Source organism: Heterodontus francisci, chromosome 27 (genome assembly GCF_036365525.1).
Source record: "Heterodontus francisci isolate sHetFra1 chromosome 27, sHetFra1.hap1, whole genome shotgun sequence".
Lineage (NCBI taxonomy): Eukaryota > Metazoa > Chordata > Chondrichthyes > Heterodontiformes > Heterodontidae > Heterodontus > Heterodontus francisci.
Window position 1 is genome coordinate 59,926,141 of NC_090397.1, and position 20,005 is coordinate 59,946,145.

The window sequence follows — 20,005 nt, forward strand, 5'->3', positions numbered from 1 at the left end:
AAATTGTGAGGGGCCTGGATAGAGTGGAGGTGAAGGGCCTATTCACCTTAGCAGAGGGATCAGTGACTAAGGGGCATAGATTTAAAGTGATTGGTAGAAAAATTAGAGGGGAGATGAGGAAAACCTTTTTCACCCAGAGGGTGGTGGGGGTCTGGAACTCATTACCCTGAAAGGGTAGTTGAGGCAGAGACCCTCAACCCATTCAAAAGGAGTCTGGATATACAGCTCAAGTGCCGTAATCTGCAGGGCTACGGACCAAATGCTGGAAGGTGGGATTAGAATAGGTGGCTTGTTTTTCGGCCCCATAGACATGATAGGTCAAGTGGCCTCCTTCTGTGCCTTAACCGTTCTATGATTCTATTCTATGATTCTGTAGTTGAAATGAAAAGAATTGATGCACTTAAGGGGAAATTAGATAAACACATGAGGGAGGAAGGAATTCAAGGATATGTTGATGGTGTTCGATGAAGAAAACGGGAGGATTCTTGTGTGCAGCAGAAACACCAGCATGGACCTGTTGGGCCGAATGGTCTGTTTCTATGCTGTAAATCCTATGTAAAATCCAATCCTACTGAAACCCCATATGTGTGTCTGTGCTGAGTTCCTGTGCATCAGCTCAGCAGTGACGATGAGGCTGAATGAATTCACCCCACTGTTGTTGGTTCTGAACTATCCTGGTCATGCCAGTCATCTGATTATATCTTCGCACACACATCCATATGCTTCAGGGTGTGGGTGGAATCACTTGCTATCAATCAGTGGGTGAGAGGCAAGTCAAGATCATAAAGGACGTATTTACAATGTCACTACATATATCAGGGAGGTGGTGGTGCAGTGGTAATGTCACTGGATTAGTAATCTAGATATCCAGGTTAATGCTCTGGGGAGAAGGGTTCAAATCCCACCACAGCAGATGCTGAAATTTGAATTCAATTAATAAATCTGGAATTAAGAACAAAGAACAGTACAGGAACAGGCCATTCGGCCCTCCAAGCCTGCGCCGATCTTGATGCCTGTCTAAACTAAAACCTTCTGCACTTCCGGGGTCCGTATTCCTCTATTCCCATCCTGTTCATGTATTTGTCAAGATGCCTCTTAAACGTCGCTATCATACCTGCTTCCACCACCTCCCCCGGCAGCAAGTTCCAGGCATTCACCACCCTCTGTGTAAAAAAACTTGCCTTGCACATCCCCTCTAAACTTTGCCCCTCGCGCCTTAGACCTATGTCCCCTAGTAACTGACTCTCCCACCCTGGGAAAAAGCTTCTGACTATCCACTCTGTCCATGCCACTTATAACTTTGTAAACCTCTATCATGTCACCCCTCCACCTCAGTCGTTCCAGTGAAAACAATCCGAGTTTATCCAACCTCTCCTCATAGCTAATGCCCTCCAGACCAGGCAACATCCTGGTAAACCTCTTCTGTACCCTCTCCAAAGTCTCCACGTCCTTCTGGTAGTGTGGCGACCAGAATTGCACGCAATATTCTAAGTGTGGCCTAACTAAAGTTCTGTACAGCTGCAGCATGACTTGTCAATTTTTATACTGTATGCCCCGACCGATGAAGGCAAGCATGCCGTATGCCTTCTTGACTACCTTATCCACCTGCGTTGCCACTTTCAGTGACCTGTGGACCTGTACGCCCAGATCTCTCTGCCTGTCAATACTCCTAAGGGTTCTGCCATTTACTGTATACTTCCCACCTGCATTAGACCTTCCAAAATGCATTACCTCACATTTGTCCGGATTAAACTCCATCTGCCATTTCTCCGCCCAAATCTCCAACCGATCTATATCCTGCTGTATCCTCTGACAATCCTCATCACTATCCGCAACTCCACCAACCTTTGTGTCGTCCGCAAACTTACTAATCAGACCAGAGTCTGATTAAACTAGCTTTTTAAAAAACAATTATCAGACTAGTAAGTCTGGTCTGATAATTTAAAAAAAAGCTAGTTTAATGGTGATCATGACTCTAATAGATTCTTACGTAGAAGGATAATTTTTATGGGTTAACACTGCCAGTGTGGAGCTTCACAGGTGAGATGTGTATATTGGGAGATTGGCCTCAGAGGGCAACTGAGTTATGGCTCCCATGATTTTCCATCCTTAACATCGAGATTGCAATTCCTGTCGGCTGTGAATCGGTTGTGTGGGATCTTGCTGTGCATGCTTTGGCTGCAGCAATTTCCTACCTTACAGCAGACTTCAAATGTACTTCATTGGCTGTTAAGTGCTTTGGGAATGTCCTTAGTTGTTGAAACGTGCTTATTTCAATGCCAGTTCTTTCTTTCAATCTGAATCTGCCCACTCTGGATTGTTTTCAACTCTGCCTCTGCCGCTCCTTGCCCACATCCCTCCCCCCACCCCAAGAACCCCTCCAAGCTTCTTATAGTAGCAAATGTTTTGTCTCAGGATTCTTGCATTCAGCAGTGATCTCACGGGAAGATGAGGCAAGTCAAGATGCAGTGATTAGATGAAGTGTTTAGCAGGCAGTACATGGGAAGGTGAAGGGAAGAGATACCATGGTATCCTGGTCTTTGATTCCTTTGTTTCTGAGAAGGAGACAGGGTTCCACGAGTCTTAACTTCAGCCAGCGACACTAATGATGCTGGGAGGGTTCACCGCAGGAGCCCTGAGCAACATTTCAGTTCTCATCACCATCCCCAGGGATCTGAAGCAAATGCACATCCAATACCAGGGCTCGGTCAGGAGAAGTGCTCCCACCGTCAGTGTCTTGGAATCTGAGGAATGGTTGCGGAGGGTTGTAATGGATTTTTGATAGCTGTAATTATTGAAACATGCCACACAGATGTGGCAAAGCAGCTTGTCAGCACTTCAGGATAATAACCTCTTAATGTTGGATTGCCAGTTCCCCCATCACATTTATGGGAGGAGGATTTTACTTATTTTTTTGATACAGAGGGAGTGGGCACGTCCCCTCTGTTAATGTAATTGCGCCAGTTAGGTTTAGAAGCTGCACATCATCAATAGCAACCCTATCTAAGCAGAAAAAACCCAAATAGTTAGACATAATTAGCTTTAGGTTTAAATTTCTTCTGTTTATTTCTATATTTTTGCATTATTTTCTTGGGGTTTTATTGTTTGTACATTTTACTTTTCATTTACTTAGCAGTTAGCCTTGGCTCATTAGGTCCACTCCAACCTCTGTGTCATGGGTCGCAGGTTCAAGGCCCACTCCGGATATGTGAGCACATAATCTAGGCTGACACTGCAACAACAAGTACAACAACAAATATTTATATAGTGGCTTTAACATCATAAAGCATCCCAAAGTGCTTCACATGAGCATTATAAAACAAAATATGACATCGAGCCACATAAGGAGATATTAGGTCAGATGACCAAAAGTTTGGTCAAAGCAGTAGGTTTTAAGGAGTGTCTTAAAGGAGGAAATTGAGGTGGAGAGGCAGAGAAGTGTAGGGAGGGTATTCCAGAGCTTAGGGCCTAGGCAACTGAAGGTGCAGCTACAATTAAAATCAGGGATTCTTAAGAGACCAGAATTAGAGGAGTGCAGATATCTCTGAGGATTGTGGGGCTGGAGGAGATTACAGAGATAGGGAGGGACAATGTCATAGAGGGATTTGAAAACAAGGATGAGAATTTTAAAATCAAGACGTTGCTTGACTGGGAGCCAATGTAGGTCAGCGAGCAGAGAGGTGATAGGGAAACGGGACTTTGCGCAAGTTTCAGCAGCAGATGAACTGAGACAGGGGTGAAGTCGGGAGAAGTTACGGGGGTGGAAATAGACGGTCTTAATAATGGCGTGAACATGAGGTCGGAAGCTCATCTTGGGGTCAAATGCGACACCAAGGTTGCGAACAGACTGGCTTAATCACAGACTGTTGCCAGGGAGAGGTACTGAGGGAGCACTGCACTGTTGGAGGTACTGTCCATTCACTGAGGAAGTACGAGATTTCATGGCACTATTTCAGAGAAGATCAGGGGGTGTTATCTCAGTGTCTGGGCCAACATTTATCCTTCAATACCATCTAAAACAGATTAGCTTGTCATTTATCTCATTACTGATTGGGGGATCTTTCTGTGTGCAAATTGACAACTGGCATTTGGCTACAATATAACAGCGACCACACTTCAAAGTGTACTTCATTGCCTGCGATGTCCTGAATTTGTGGAATGTCAGCCTATATTTGATGCTGAAGTTTCTAGAGTGGGCGTTGAAGGAACAGAAATGAAGGAAATTATCAGCACAACTCAGAGGTGGGGGATATATGAGCAATGATGGACAAGAAAAAACCCTCTGGCCCATCCAGCCTGCCCCATGCAGTTGTGGTACCTTGTGGGACCCCTGCTGAATTCAGGTGTTTGAATTGGCTGGATAACTCCATAAATCTGGTGGAAGACTGAAGTGGAAGAAGGGAAGAGGGGACCGTACTCTGAATAATAACACAATGAAAGGTTGTTCTATTGTGAAAACTATAGTTTCCTCTAATTATTTTTCCTTTCTGGGTTTTTTTTTGAAGTTTTTCTCTCTGCTTTTTTTTTTGTTTCTGCCAGTTGCAACCCCTGCAGCTCTGTCCTATCCCAGAGGCGTTGACTCCTTATTTAGTTGAAGTTCCCAAGGGATCGATCTACTTTTGGGAACTCGCCAAGTGGTCATTCCTTGTGTGAGTGTTGATGGACTTCATGGAGAACGTCACAGCCAAGCCCGATCCTGCCCCCACCTGACTTCAAAACGTGCACTTTTTAAGAAAGAAAAGAGTTGAATTTATATAGTGCCTCTAGTGACCTCAGGATGTCCTAAAGTGTTTCCAGCCAATGAAGTACTTTTGAAGTACAGTCGCTGTTGTAATGCAGGGAACGTGGTAGACAATTTATGCATAGATAGGATACAACTCCGTAGATGTAGAGCGCTTTCAGTTACCTCACACGATAGATATCCCTGTGTTCGACTGAGGGAGTGGTAGGTCATCATAGTTGAGCCTGATCCTCTCCACCCTAACATCCACCCTACTCACTTTCCAACAGAGGGACAGCATTCAGGAGAGGAAACCTGGCTGACTGGTGTCCCTCTTCTTCCTAACACAGAGGGCGCTGTGGTCAGTAGTGTGATATTGCTTTAACTGCCTGAATACTAGTTAACATACTACTGAATATGTAAATAGTTTGGTATACATCATCACAGGACGTTATGTAAGCCCACATGTGAAACAGTAGTTGGAGCCGTGTTAGTCAGCAGGTAGCGTGTGTAATGAAGAGCTCTCCTGTAATTCTGTTATTCTGTAATAAAGAGCCCTTCATTCAACTTGCCAACCATCCTCATAATGTTTGGTACGTTTGTGTTAGAAACCAATAACACAACAAATAGTAGGAGCTCAATTGAGAACAGGCTGGGGTTGCAGCCTGGGACTTTCCCGGTTGGTGTGACACAATTTAATGGCCATCAAGGCATCCTCAACAAGTGCAATGTTTTTAATAGCAATTATTCCAACAGTCTCTGGCAGCGTTCATGAGGTTTTGTGAGTGGCTTCTTGCTTAATTAGGGTTGTCAAGCCTCCAGGATTGTCCTGGCGTTTCCAGGAATTTTTTTTTTTTAGAGATACAGCACTGAAACAGGCCCTTCGGCCCACCGAGTCTGTGCCGACCATCAACCACCCATTTATACTAATCCTACACTAATCCCATATTCCTACCACATCCCCACCTTCCCTATATTCCCCTACCACCTACCTATACTAGGGGCAATTTACAATGGCCAATTTACTTATCAACCTGCAAGTCTTTGACTGTGGGAGGAAACCGGAGCACCCGGCGAAAACCCACGCGGTCACAGGGAGAACTTGCAAATTCCGCACAGGCAGTACCCAGAATTGAACCCGGGTTGCTGGAGCTGTGAGGCTGCGGTGCTAACCACTGCGCCACTGTGCCGCCCAAATAAGACTGAACTCCTCCGTTTTGCCCCATGAGCAACTTGGGAGAAAAATCAAGTGTGCTTTTTCATTTCCTTTATACGCTTTTTATTTATTAGTTATAACAGTATTGTAGATGGGAAAGTAGTCTGTTTGACCATAGTGAAGGATCTTCCAGTTGGGTAACTGAGTGAACTTGCTTACCAATCGGCACGGGAAGATAGAACGACATGAATCATAGAAAGTTTACGGCACAGAAAGAGTTCATTTGGTCCATTGTGTCTGCACCGGCTGACAAATGAGCCACCCAGCCGAATCTCATTTTCCAGCATTTGGTCTGTATCCCTGCAGGTTACGGCACTTGAGGTGCATATTCAGACTCCTTTTCAATGAGTTAAGGGTTGCTACCTCTATTATCCTTTCAGGCAGTAAGTTCCAGACCTCCTCCACCCTCTGGGTAAAAACGTTTTTCCTCATCTCCCCTCCAATCTTTCCACCAATCACTTTAAATCTATGCCCCCGAGTCACTGTCTCCTCTGCTAAGGTAAATAGGCCCTTCACATCAACTCTATCCAGGCCCCTCACAATTTTGTACATCTCAATCAAATCTCCCATCAGTCTCTCCTGTTCCAAGGAGAACAACCCCATCCAATCCAATCTTTCCTCATAGCTGCATTTTTCCAGTCTTGGCAATATCCTCGTAAATCTCCTCTGTACCCGCTCTAGTACAATTACATCCATTCTGTAATGATGTGACCAGAATTGCACACAGTACTTGAGTTGTGGCCTGACTAAAAATATATATGTAGTTCCAGCATTACCTCCTGTCTTATATTCTATACCTCAACTAATAAAGGAAAGGATTCCATATGCCTTCTTAACCATCTTATCGAACTATCCTGCTACCTTCAAGGATCGTTGGGCATTCACTTCAAGGTCCCTCACTTCCTCTACATCCTCTATGAGGATGGACCAATGGCAGAAGAGTGGGAGGAGGGGCAGGCAGGCTGCTTGAAGACAGGTGGTCAGTCAATGAAATCTCCAAGAAAACATCCAACCAGAAATGACAAACCCTTACTCTTAATCAGTCAGTACAATGGGAGTTAAAGGCATCCTCAATCCTAAATGTATCGGAACAATGTTCCTGTCAGATGAATGGCTGTATTCAGTCGAAAGTATCGCTCGCTTACAGGTTTTATTTGTGATAATCATTGCTGTAAAGTAACAAAACTCAGTGTTTGCTGTGTAACAAGTCCCCCTGTGGGAAATCCAGTGACTGAGGTTTTTCATCCATCTATTTTCAAAATTGATTTTTGTTTCTCTCGGCTTTTGCACTTTTCTAAAATGAAAAGCGACTGACCACTCCAAATGCCAAGGGGGGAGTACGGTCCCATCCAGCCTTTCCAGAACTTTCCAAGCATTAGGTTCTGTACACCCACTGCTGACGCTGTCATGATTAGGTTGACATGGTCAATAATGGATGGTGTCTGCACCTAAAATCACAGAGAGGCTGAACAAAACAATTGGCTTGCACAGCATTGAGTATTGATCCTTATTTTTATTATAAAGGTTTTTTTTTGCTGATTTATGTTATTTTTTTCCCTCCCTGGTATGTGCAGACTGTGTATCAAGACTATTTTCAGATTAAATTCACAATACAATCTTTCCTCTTTATTCTCCTGCCCCTCCACTTTTTTACATATCCTCATAGTGTCCCAAAGCTTTTCACAGATAATGCAATAATTTGCAAGTGCAGTCACTGTTGTTATGTAGGTAAACGCAGCAGCAAAGTTGCACACAGCAGGATTCCACTAACAGCAAATTAGATTAATAAACAGTTAACCTATTTTCTTGTGATGTTGGTTGAGGGTTGAATGTTGACAAGGACACTGGATGAGCTCCCCTCCTCTTCTTTGACTAGTGTTTTACATCCACCCGAACTAGGCTTAATGGTTCATCCAGAAGCTGGCAACCTTGACAGTGTAGCACTCCTTCAGTATTGCATTGAACTATCAGCCTAGATTATATACTTCATGTCCTGGAGTGGGACTGGGACAGGATTCAGCTATCCACATGTGTCTTTAGGAATGTATTTAGAATAACTTATCAGACACTAAATAGAAACCAATAGTTTGAGGTAACTAGTAGTAAACTTTACATGCTTCACAGAAGAATAATGCAGATATGTGCAGCCCATGAGGGAGCTGGGCGATAACAGAGATTGTCACTGGGGGGGGGGGAATTTTATGTTGGCGGCGGGGGTCCTGGACATCGGGAGAAACCGACGCCGAGATCCCCGCGTTGCCTCTTTTCCAGAAGGCCCGCCGAATTTAGTGCCAGTCAGGCACTTAACTGGACAGCGGCTGGCCTTCCATAAGATTTAAGACCCCTTCACCGGAAGTCCCGGCCTTGCAGAGCTGCCAGCCAATCAGAGGCCAGCAGCTGCAAAGCCACTGTGGAGGTGGTGGTTGCTGCTGTGGCTGCAGCAACCAGACACCGATGTGCGGCGCTGGACCCAGGCTCAAGGTAGGTCAGGGTAGGCAGGGTCTTGTGAGAGGGAGGGGGGGGGGGCAAGGGAGCCCCCTCTCCCCACCCCCCCCACCCTGAGCCAGGAAGCAGCCCGCACGGTTTTTCGTGCCATGCTTCCCATGAGGTGACATGGCCACCTGCTGCACAGGTAATTGAGGCTGCGGCAGGAAGAGACCCTCAACTGAGGGCTAATTACACAGTTAACGACCTTGACTGATGGCGGAGCGGGAAGGCTGTTCATGCCCTAGACTAAATTTCAACAAAGGTGGGATGCTGATGGGGTCACCCCCCCCTCCCCGCCCAAACCATTCCACCCGATTTTATGCTCTCCGCGCCTACAAACGCACCGCGGGGGAGAGCATACAATTCCATCCTGTGTGTCTCAAATCGTGACAACAGCGACTTAGATCAAAGAAAAATGGGCTGGATGGCAAATCAAAAACAACAGCTTGTATTTATAAGTGCCTTTCAGGCAGTAAAATGTCTCAAGATGCTTCACAGGAGTGTTACCAAACAAAATTTACCACCGAGCCGCATCAGCAGATACCAGGTCAGATGAACAAAAGCTTGGTCAAAGCGATAGCTTTTAAGGAGCGTCTTGAAGGGGGAAAGAGAGGGAGAGGAGCAGAGAGTTTTAAGGACGGTATTCCAGAACTTATGATTTAGGCAACTTAAGGTACAGCTACCAATGGTGAGCAATTAAATTGGGGATTCTCAAGAGACCAGAATTAGATGAGCTCAGATATTTCAGAGGGTTGTGGGGCTGGCAAAGATTACAGAGATAGGGTGGGGCGAGACCATCAAAGGATTTGAAAACAAGGATGAGAATTCCAACATCTAACTTGTGCTGTACCTGAATTGAGATGAATGCTGCTGACATTGGTTGATGGAGTGAGAAAGTATTGTAGTTACTCCTTGCTTAATTAGAAAAAGAAACTCACTATAAACATTATAAAGTTGTAAGAATTGTAGCTACATATAGAATGCAGATATTGTAATATGTGGCTTGCAAAGTGATATTTGGTTTGTCCAATATTTTGCAATGTTATATAAGATTTGTGATATGGTGATGACACTGCCCTCTTTCCAGTGGGATCCTAGTTTGAATTGAACAGATAGTGATGGAGCATGGTTCTGTTGTGGCTGTAAGAAGGGAATGTGAAGTGAGACTGATGTTTATCCAACATATCACAAGCCCTATATCATATATCACAAACCAGATGCTAGAAATTGTATATCACAAATAATATCTCACAATCACAAACCAAATATCATATATCACAAATCATATATCACTAGTCACACACCACTAATCATGTACTGTAAATCACATCTCACATTACAACTCTGTTTGACGTTCTGTACTATGGGCCTCAGGCCTCCGATTTCTCAATTTACAAGAGCTTGATGATTCTGTTGGCACTGCACTAAATTCTGTCTTCTTTCTTTGCTTCCAGCTGACCAGAGTGCCTGTAGAGGCGTGCGGACAGTACAAGACATGCACTGAATGTCTGGGCTCTGGAGACCCTCACTGTGGCTGGTGTGTGCTCCATAACATGTGAGTAGGATGAGGATGGAAGCTTGGCCTTCAATGGCGTGGAATGAGGTGTGGTCGGGACATCCAGCTAGAGAAGATGGCTCAAATAAGGTTGGGGCAAGACTGTAGAGGGATCAGTGCACTAGGGCGAAAAGAGTTGGTGGAGCTTGGCAAAGAATCATAGAATGGTTACAGCACAGAAGGAGGCCACTTGGCCCATCGTGTCTGTGACGGCTCTCTGCAAGAGCAACTCAGCTAGTCCCACTCGCCCACACTTTTCCCCATAGGCCTGCAAATTTTCTCTTCAGGTGCTTATCCAGTTCCTTTTTGAAAGGAATGACTGAATCTGCCTCCACCTCACTCTCGGGCAGTGCATTCCAGATTCTAAACCACTTGTTGTGGAAAGAAGTTCTCTCTCATGCCACTGTTGGTTCTTTTGCCAATTACTCTAAATCGGTGTCTCTGGTTCTTGACCTTTATGTTAATTGGAACAGTTCTCCCTATCTACTTTGTCCAGACCCTTTATAATTTTGAACACTTCTACCAAATCCCACCACAGAGGTTAAACTGACTGGCCTGCAGTCGCTGGGTTTTGCCTTACACTTTTTTTTTGAACAAAAGGAGTAACATTTGCAATTCTCTAGTCCTCTGGCATCACCCCTGTATCCACAGAGGATTGGAAGATTATGGCCAGTGCCTCCACAATTCCCAACCTTGTGTCTTAAAAAAAAAAATGTTGCTTGCAGTTCTTGCAAGAAAAAAGCCAGGCTGGGAGAAGAAGGGTGTTTAACTGTCAGAGGAAGGCAATAAGTCAAAAAGAGCCAGGCTTGATCCAAGGCAACAGTTAGTTTGTGGTGTTAGGTTCTTGGTGTTGGGCATAGTGCCAATGCCTGAGGATGGATTTCATAAGGTCCCTGTCCTAGTTTCAGCAGCTGGTAACTTGACTCTAGCAGCTGAGCTGCAGAGAGCATCGATTGGGTTGCATAGTGGGGAGCTCAGGCAGGCTGAGAAGCTCGGGTTGCCATCTTGTCCGTCAGCCCAGGCTGCTGTCTGTGCAGAGAGGAGGGCTCTTTAGGCCTGATAAATCATTTAGGTGGTGTAAACTGAAAACGTAGCTCTCTCTTACTCAGCCTCCAGGGGTCAGAGAAGCCTGACAAGCAAAGAGAGAACCCGCTCTGAGTGATGTGTGGTGACCAAATCTAGGTTGGCTGCTCGTGCTCTGAGGTCAATCTAGAGGACACCAGCTTTGAAACTCTGAGCAAGTAAGAAATTTGAATAAGGGGAAAGAAACCAATGTGGAATTTGAAAACTGCATTGTGTTTTTCTGTTCACATAGTGGATACTCGCCCCGATTTTATTGTCACTGTAATACGTAACACTGCAGGGTTTGTGTAGTGGGAATTCCCCCACTCCTTAGCCCTTTGCTTGTAACAGACCACAATAAAAATGAGTTTTACCGATTATGTAATTGAAATAATTGGATTTATTCAAACATGATATCTACGGAGCTGGAAAATGATTCTTAAATGTAGTTACATGGAGACACATTTCTGTTGGTAGAGAAAGGGAAAGAATGTATGTGAGGGTGAATATGCCAGAGAGCTAAATTTTTTCCAAAACATCATAGTCATCTCTCATTTTCTTTGGTTCTTCTCCGATATGCATCAAACTTTATCACATCTATCAGTTTTGTCTATTTTTCTGCTTACGCATCTGTCTGTCTGTTTACCTATCTATTGACCTGACTCTTCCCATCTGTCTGTCTGTCTATTGTAAAATGAAAATTCTGAGTCCATCATATTCCAGATGTCATATTGAAGATGTCACAACAGTGTCACATTTTATAACTAACCAAAGCAATCTTACAACATGTACCGAAAAAAGCAAGAAAGCCAGTCATTTCCCATTGCTCCCAGTTTCGAGTTGACTTCAGGTTGTGCCTATTCAAAAAAACCACACCTTGCATTTATATAGTGTCTTTAATGTAGAAAAACCTCCGTGAGCAACACCACATGTGGTCCGCTTAAGAGTGAGGTACAAAGAGAAAAATGACATTGTTGGATATCTGAAGTAAAAACTGTAAGTGGTGGAAGTACACAGCAGGTCAATCTGAACGAGAGAGGAAAGGGCAAATATTTAGGGTTTGAAACCCAAGTGCCCACTTGTGGAAAGATCTGGGGAGCATTACTAAGACTCCTATATAGGAGACCCTCCACATGAACTGTGGACCTCAGATCCTGTACACACTTTATGCATAAGCTGAACTATTAAGACTGAGTTAGTCCTCTGAATTGGAAGAGTACAGATCAAGCAAAGTTACTTGTCATTACCTTACACTAAATTTCAGTGTTACTCAGAATTGAATTAGTGGTTTGTGGCCGGGAGAGGTGTTAGTCCAACTCCTGCTCTTACTCATCAAGTAGGCACCACTAGTTTTGATTCCATGTTTAACAGCCAATAGTGACGCCTGTTATGGACAGGTGGGAAGTGGTGTGGGTGACTTCCACTTTTCACATCTCAATGGATCACAGTGTTTAAAAAAAATAAAGTGTTTTAGCCCCTGTGTGTTTTAAGGGTCAAATAAATAACCAAACAATAGGTTTTCTCGTAGATTACAAAAGAAAGATCAATATTTATTTAACACAATAACTGCAAAATGTTTGTAACCTCACCCTCTCAAGCATTCACATACATACACAAAAAGATAGGGAGTAGAGTGGTAGCATGCAGTTAACGTCCAATCGTGGTAAAAGAGTTTGTTTTAAGAAAACCTTCTGAAGATTTTCGAGAGAAAATCTTTCAGTGGAGCAGGCCTGAATGTTGTTTGTCTTGAAAAGGATGAAGTGTCGTAGGCTGCTTGTAGTTGAGCCTCAATCCGAAGTTGATGGTGGAAATCCTCGTTCACTTTTCACAGATGGGAGTTCCAAAGTAACCTTTCAATTTCTCTGCTGCAATAGTTAAAAGATGTTATTAACAAGGCTCCTACTTTGCTGGAACTGCCTCTCAGCTGTTCTGGCTGTAAAAGAACATCCCTGGCTGTTCTCCCTCTCTCGCTCTCCAGAGAGATACTTTTTAAGGTAGATACTTGTCAGGTTGGGGTGTTGGTCATGTGACTAAGGGCTTTCTCCCCTGGGGTGATTCATATGATGTTCCAAGATATTTTGACTTTGGCTTCAGAGGCAGTCAGTCTGCAAAAGTCTTTGTTAGTTCATTCCTATAGGTAAGAGTCATCAATGTGCAACGGGCTCCTTTCAATTTCAATGGGTTCTCCCCAAAGCTAATTCAGATGAGGTTAACGAGTTTCCTCTTCAACGGACAAATGTGTTTATTAACCATACAGGAGAGGTCACCTTACACTTCATTTTATGTGGTTCAGTTCAACAGTTGACTTTTATTTCATAATTCCTCTAGTTCATTTCATATTTCACTGTTCCCTTCGTTAGCATGACATGCTTTTTAATAGATTAATTGGCTCCCACAGTCCATAGACAAGGCACCTGCAAATAGAAGCAATAGGCAGTGAGTGAAGTTAAATGTAGCTTTGGCTATTCCTTCAGGCCAGGATACTGGGGAGAACGTTTGAATAGTGGCATGGGATCTTTTACATCTCCCTGAGAGGGCACACAGGGCCTCAGCTGAATGTCTCATCTGAGAGGTTGCATCTCTGACAGTGCAACACTCCCTCAGTACTGCACTGGAGGGTCAGCCCAGATTCTCAAGTAAATGAAAAATGGCTGGCAAACTCTTACTTGAAGATAACTCTCGTTTGGAGTGAAGGCAACCATATTTCCTACACAACTTTAAACTGAACATTGAATTGACGTGAATAAAACACAGCATTGCTTCTCTTCCTATTGAATTGCTGTTGGATGTCCTGCCTATTCAGCCCAACCAACACCTGATACAAACACCTTATGGTACAATTGCTCTGTGAGGTGATTATGACCAAGTTGGGATGCCCCATTTTCCCTCCCTGGCCTTGTTCTTCATTCCACAGAAGACTGCCTTCAAACTGGTATAACCCACTCTGTGGGCCCTGTGAATCTTGGATGTAAGGTCCATCCCCAACTAGAATATGAACACAGCTCAACTAGAGTTGTCAAGGGTCCAATACAGATGTACATTGGTTACCCACTAGCATAGCCACAAGGATGACTCCATGAAGACCAGAGGTTAATTCCCACAATCCAGCCTTGTGAACCAAACTGAGATCCATGTAAAGCTGACATCTCAACCACTTTGCTGTCATGGCAAGGATGAATCTGCAGAAAGCGTCTTGTTTTATTAGTTGGACACAAGTGGGGCGATGATTCTGGGAGGCAAGACCCAAGGCTCCTTGTAAAAGTGCCTGACAGATCTAGAGATTCACGGAAGGCACTCCAAAACTTTTTCATCGTGTTGTCAATCCATTATATGAATCAGCGCCCGTCTCTGGGTCATGAATTGCTATTCATGATTAATTCCTTTTGTGATAGTGTTGCCTTAAAAACCACTGCAGCCATTCACTTCGCCATCTATTCCTTTTAACTATTAAAGAGCTGACTGTATTTTTTATGTATAAAGATCTTGTTGTGTGGCTTTAACTTTTAATAATTTCAGGGAGAAAGAGGGTGATTAAATGACAGGGATTTTATTCCAATGAAAAAGGTCTGTGTGTGAGAGAGAGGAAGATTTGAGCTCTGACTGCTACATGGCTGCCTGCCCAGGTTTGGGAATAGCTGTCAAGTCTCGAGGCAGAACATGATACAGGCAAGTCTCGGTCTAATTGATTTGTCTAAAAGTTTTCCTTACTTGGTTGGAGTTGTGAGTAGATCTGGGTTCACCTCTGATACAGCAACCGCATCCCCAATATGAACCATGATAATTAACTGTTTCAACAACAACTTGCATTTCTATAACGCCGTTAACCAAGCAAAACTGTCCCGTGGTGGCCTTGATCTTTTCATTGATGGTTCCCTGTCATTGACATCTCCTGAATATGTTGACTCGTTCTAGGGTGTAGTTCCACCAGTGCCTGCAGCTCAAGTGGCCGTTTCTCACGCTTGAGTCCAGTCAGAGAGTCAGCAATCTATTTTCCACCCCATTGGTTGACTCTCAAACATCAGGAAAGAAATGGAACGGGTCATTGACAGTGCTATCAACTGGTACTTACTCACCAATAACCTGCTCCCCAATGCTCAGTTTGGGTTCTGGCAGGACCATTCGGCTCCTGACCTCATACAGTCTTGGTCCAAACATGGACAAAAGAGCTGAATTCCAAAGGTGAGGTGAGAGTGACTGCCGTAGACATCAAGGCAGCATTTGACCCCTCCCTAAACCTCTCCATCACACTCTCCTCATTAAAAAATCACCTCATCATCCAAGCTTTTGGTCAGCTGTTTTAATATCCCCTTATGTGGCGGAGTGTTAATTTTTTGTCTGCTAATGCTCCTGTGAAGCACCTTGGGACAGTTTACTACAATAAAGGTGCTATATAAATGAAAGTTGTTGCTGTTTCAATACTGCAATTCTTGTGCACTGTATTCGTCCACTTTCCATATTTGGCACAGGATCATTCTGTCTTCTCTCTGTACCAGTAAGACGCACCTTCACTTTGATCCCACTAGAAAATCAAATTGGGTGGTGTGTAAAAAAGATGACCCATTTTACACTTCCCCACCCCACCAGCCTCTTGCCATCACCCTTCCCCCACCTTCCCCTCAGATTCCTGTCGACAGGTTAGATTAAAGTTATCCTTAGGACCATTCATCAGGAGATCAAATTGGTTGAGTTGATTTTGCGATCTAGCAAAATGTACACGGTCTGTGGAAGGAGTGGGGTCAATTGGGCGCAATGACTTTTTAGCCTTTCCACGCTGTCATCGCTTCACCTGGGTGAGATTTCTGATGATAGATTTATAAGAATGGGTTCTCCGATATTGCCATAACAGAGAGAATCATGCCGGACAATGAAGAGTCCCCAGATTTTGTTCTTGCATTGTCTGATGCAGTAATACTCTCGGGACAGGAATGAAGATGGGTACAATACAAATAATTAGGGACACGGTCATGTTTGATGTCTCACTGAAACCTCGGTGCTGTGAAAATTTTGACATAATGAGGAAGGTGGATAAATGAAGTTCCTCTGTATACCCATAATACCTTGGGGCTTGCTATGTCTGTCATCAGTGCAGCCAATACTGAGGAAAATCCTGGAGTAGGATTCATTTTCCTTTTGATTAGCCAAGTGCCTGACAGAAACCTACCCACCAACTTTAAGAGCTTCCAAATCAAAGTATTGTGAAATCCACCCCGGTAGAGTTTCTGTATCCACATCGTGGAGTGAACACTCCCGCCCGAAGTTTAAAGAGCTTACGCACGGGTTGGCAAGAGCTAGGACTTGAGGACCTCTAAGCTGGTGCACAGGTCTCTCTGGAATTTTTCAAGCTATAACTGCATTGACTGCCAGCAGAGCACTCATAAGCTCTTTGCCCAGTTAGGACCCACCCTACTTACTTGGCTTGTAGAGTTCATAGAAGAAGGTCATTTGGCCCATTGTGCCTGTGCCAGCTCTTTGAAAGAACTATTCTGTTAGTCCCATTCTCCTGTTCTTTCCCCATAGACATGCAAATTTCAAGTATTTCAAGGTTGTGAGGGTGGGGGATTGAAGATCCATTCTGCATGACACGGAGGGTCCAACACACCTGGCATCAAATGTGACGTGAAAGTGCAGCAGCGACTCATGGGTTCACTCTCAGTCAACAGGCAGGAACTGGGAAATAGAAAGAAAGGGGCCTTTACTGTGTTGCCAGGGCTTGTGTGACTGCAGATCTCATGGGTATAGACAGAGTTGGTTAAAATTGTAATCTTCTGTGGCACTTAGTTTTGTGGAAATTGGTGATGGGAGGATTCGAGGGAAGAGTTTATTGAGGTCCATCAAAGAAATGGCCAGTTTCAAAGGCAGTTCTTTTTGGTTAGCATTTCCTCGTTACCATTCCAGTAAAGCCTCTTCTCTTAAGTGTATAATAAGGGTCATTCTTTCTTAAGTGTGCAGTCCTGCAGTCAATACACATACTTGGAAAGTTAATTTCCCCAATTCTCCTCATTGTTCATCTAACCCTATTAGTATAAGAGTACATTATTCTCTAATTACCTGAGCCAAGCTGGTGTAATTGTCTTTAAGCTGTCATAAATGAATTACTTTTTTTGTACTCTACAGTGCGCTTAGAAGGACTCTTACTAACTGCATGTATCCCAGATAAATCCTTAAATTGCACAGAGATCACTTAGTGCCTTAGAGAGGCCTGCTGCCCTCCCCTTGTGTGTGTGGAAGAAAGTGGGGTCTCTCTCAGATGTATCGTGGTGAAGGGTGCTCCATTAATAGGACAGTCAGATATCAATGAGTTTGAGAGAGGAGGTCCTGGGCACTGCAGAATTACCGTTCCCATGCAGACTTTTGCTTTCCATGCAAGTTTTTAAAAAACAAAGTGCAAAAGTGTTGATTCTTCCTTTTCTCCCTTCCTCTCTTCATCCTGGGGAGTAAAACCTGTAGAATGCACTTGGCTGATGGTAACATCAAGGGAAGGAAAGATCTGCATCTAGACCTCAGAACGTCCCTAAGCCCTTCAGGGCCAATGAAGCATTCTTTGAAGTGCAGTCACTGTTGTAATGTAGGAAACGTGGAAACTAATTTCTGAACATGCAAGATCCCGCAAATAGCAATGTGTTGTTTTCATGTGCTGGTTGAAGGATAAATTTTGGGCAGGACCAAATCACCTGTCATTGAATTCCTGCTGATGAGTGCGTAAGTGTATGAATGACTGATGAGGATTGGGTTGGGTGAGGGGCAAGATCTGGTTCCGCTTCCACACCCACACTCACCCCCGCTCTCTGCTCCCCTCCCCCCTCTCCCCTCCTTCCCCTCACTCATCATCAGCCAGTTTGCCAGCGATCACTGTTATAGGCACTAATAGGAAGAATGGGTAAGGTGCAGGGCAGATGCCATTACCCATGGTCTCACACCCCATCATCGATCAATAGCTTCGGAAGATGAAGTGGGGCTGCGGCGTGGATGGAGGGGAAATTAAGCTCAGAAGCATTCGCCTGTCGGCAGTATCACAGCACTGAGTTGCAGATTGGCATCAAAGAGAGGCAGCTGGGCTGGGAAATTGTGACCTGCTGCGAGCTTCGTGCCTACAGGATATCGGAAAGGGCCGTGGTTTCTACAAACACCTTTTCTCTGAGGAGATCAAACAGAATCCCTTTTGTAAAGGCCTTTGAATCATTTCAAGTCCACACTCATTATTGATTAAAACATAAAATAAAAGCTTGCAAAGCTTCTCTGACCAGTCATTATAAAACAATTCATACTTGGTACAGTGATTCACATAATACATGTACAGTTACTCAATATTGGAATGTTACATTAATATGATATTGATTTTGTCATATTATTGAGACTACAGTAAACAACGATTTTCTTTTTTTTAAAAACCCACTTGGACCAGCTAGTTTTGTTTCCCAGACAGTGGTGACTCATGTCGGAAAGACCTGGTATGTGATACTCTTAACTCTCTCTTAGCCAACGTTATGGAAAGCCCAGTTCCACTTTTCCCCAACCTTTCTGCTTCTCGAGCTCTGAGTCAGATGAAAGGCCCAAGGAAGATTTGTATCTATGTAGCGCCGCTTTGCAGCCAATGAAGTATTATTTGAAGTTCAGTGACTGTTGCAGCCAATTTGCACACAGCAAGCTCCCACAAACAGCATGTGGTAATGACCAGGTAATCTATTTTTTAGTCATATTTTGTTTGAAGGTTAATGCTGACCAGGACACCAAGGAGAGGTCCTCTGCTCCTCTTCAAAATAGTTCCATGGGATTTTTTACGCCTTCCTGAGGGAGCAGAAGGTTTAACATCTCATCCGAAAGACAGCACCTCCAAAAGTGCAGCACTCCCTCAGTACTTCACTGGAGCATTAGCCTAGACTTTGTGTTCAAGTCTCTGGTGTGGCATTTAAACTCACAGCTTTCTGACTCAGATTGCTACCAACTGAACCATGGCTCACCGTAGGCGAGTAGTTTTTATCAGTTCCCTCCGGGATCGTTGGATCATCTCAAAGTCTCATGTTATCCAGGAGAACAAGCCCAACATAAGTCAAATTCCTGATTCTTGGAATAATTTCTGTACCCTTTCAAGAGCAGTAAAATCCTTCCTATGATTAGTTGGCCAGTGCAGTCTTTAAAAAAAAAAGTAATTCTTGAGATGTGGGCATTGCCACCATTTATTGCCCATCCCTGGTTGCCCTGAGATGATTGATGTTGGTGTAACTTGGTTGTAGGGCTGGAGGAGATTCCAGAGATGGGGGCGGATGAGGCCATGGAGGCATTTGAATACAAGGATAAGAATTTTAAATTTGAGGAATTGGTGGCATTGGAAGCCAACGTAGATCCGTGAGGAGAGGGAATGTTGGATCAGTGGGACCTTTGTGTGAGCTAGGATATGGGCAGCAGAATTTGGGAACAACAACTTGCACCTGTTTAGAATTGTTAACATAGCAAAAATGCCACACTGTTCTTTACAGGAATGACCCTGAGTCATTGTAAGGAGAGGTGACTGGGGAATAGAGTCAACCCACTTTTACTAGTCATAGGACTCTTTGTATGACTGGAATTCCAGTTAGGACTCTAAGGCTTTATGGTGCTTTTAGATTGGGTCTGAAACTAGTTTTGATCTAAACACTGAAGAGGGAAATTTTCTATAAATACAAGAGAGGATACAGCCCAGCATGGAGATGGATTTTAAAGGCTAATTTCACGACAAAATTAATTTTTCACTGCTTATAGATTTAATCTGTTGTTTCATGGTTGTGTTTCGATGGGTGGTCATTATAAGGAACTTCACATGAAAATGTGTGTTTCAAGCCCACATTATACTGACTAATGATACCCATCTGTATTTTGCTAAAGTGTGTATTATTACGACCAGGTGAGAAAGGGGCCTCGGGGTTCCCTCACAGCCTTTTCCTGGTTTGGCCGTAACAGGGTTTAATTTTTTAAAACATTGTGTTTTGAG

At 43.9% G+C, this 20,005-nt stretch overlaps 1 protein-coding gene across 6 annotated transcripts in view; it reads left to right on the forward strand.

The window, feature by feature from the left end:
- plxna4 (plexin A4) overlaps positions 1-20,005 on the forward strand; it is a 597,697-nt gene that overhangs the window by 338,164 nt on the left and 239,528 nt on the right. For all 6 annotated transcript variants that reach the window (XM_068059453.1, XM_068059450.1, XM_068059454.1 and 3 more), the window contains exon 5: positions 9,878-9,978. In XM_068059453.1, the coding sequence (XP_067915554.1) occupies positions 9,878-9,978 (101 nt within the window). The remainder of the gene's footprint in view (positions 1-9,877; positions 9,979-20,005) is intronic.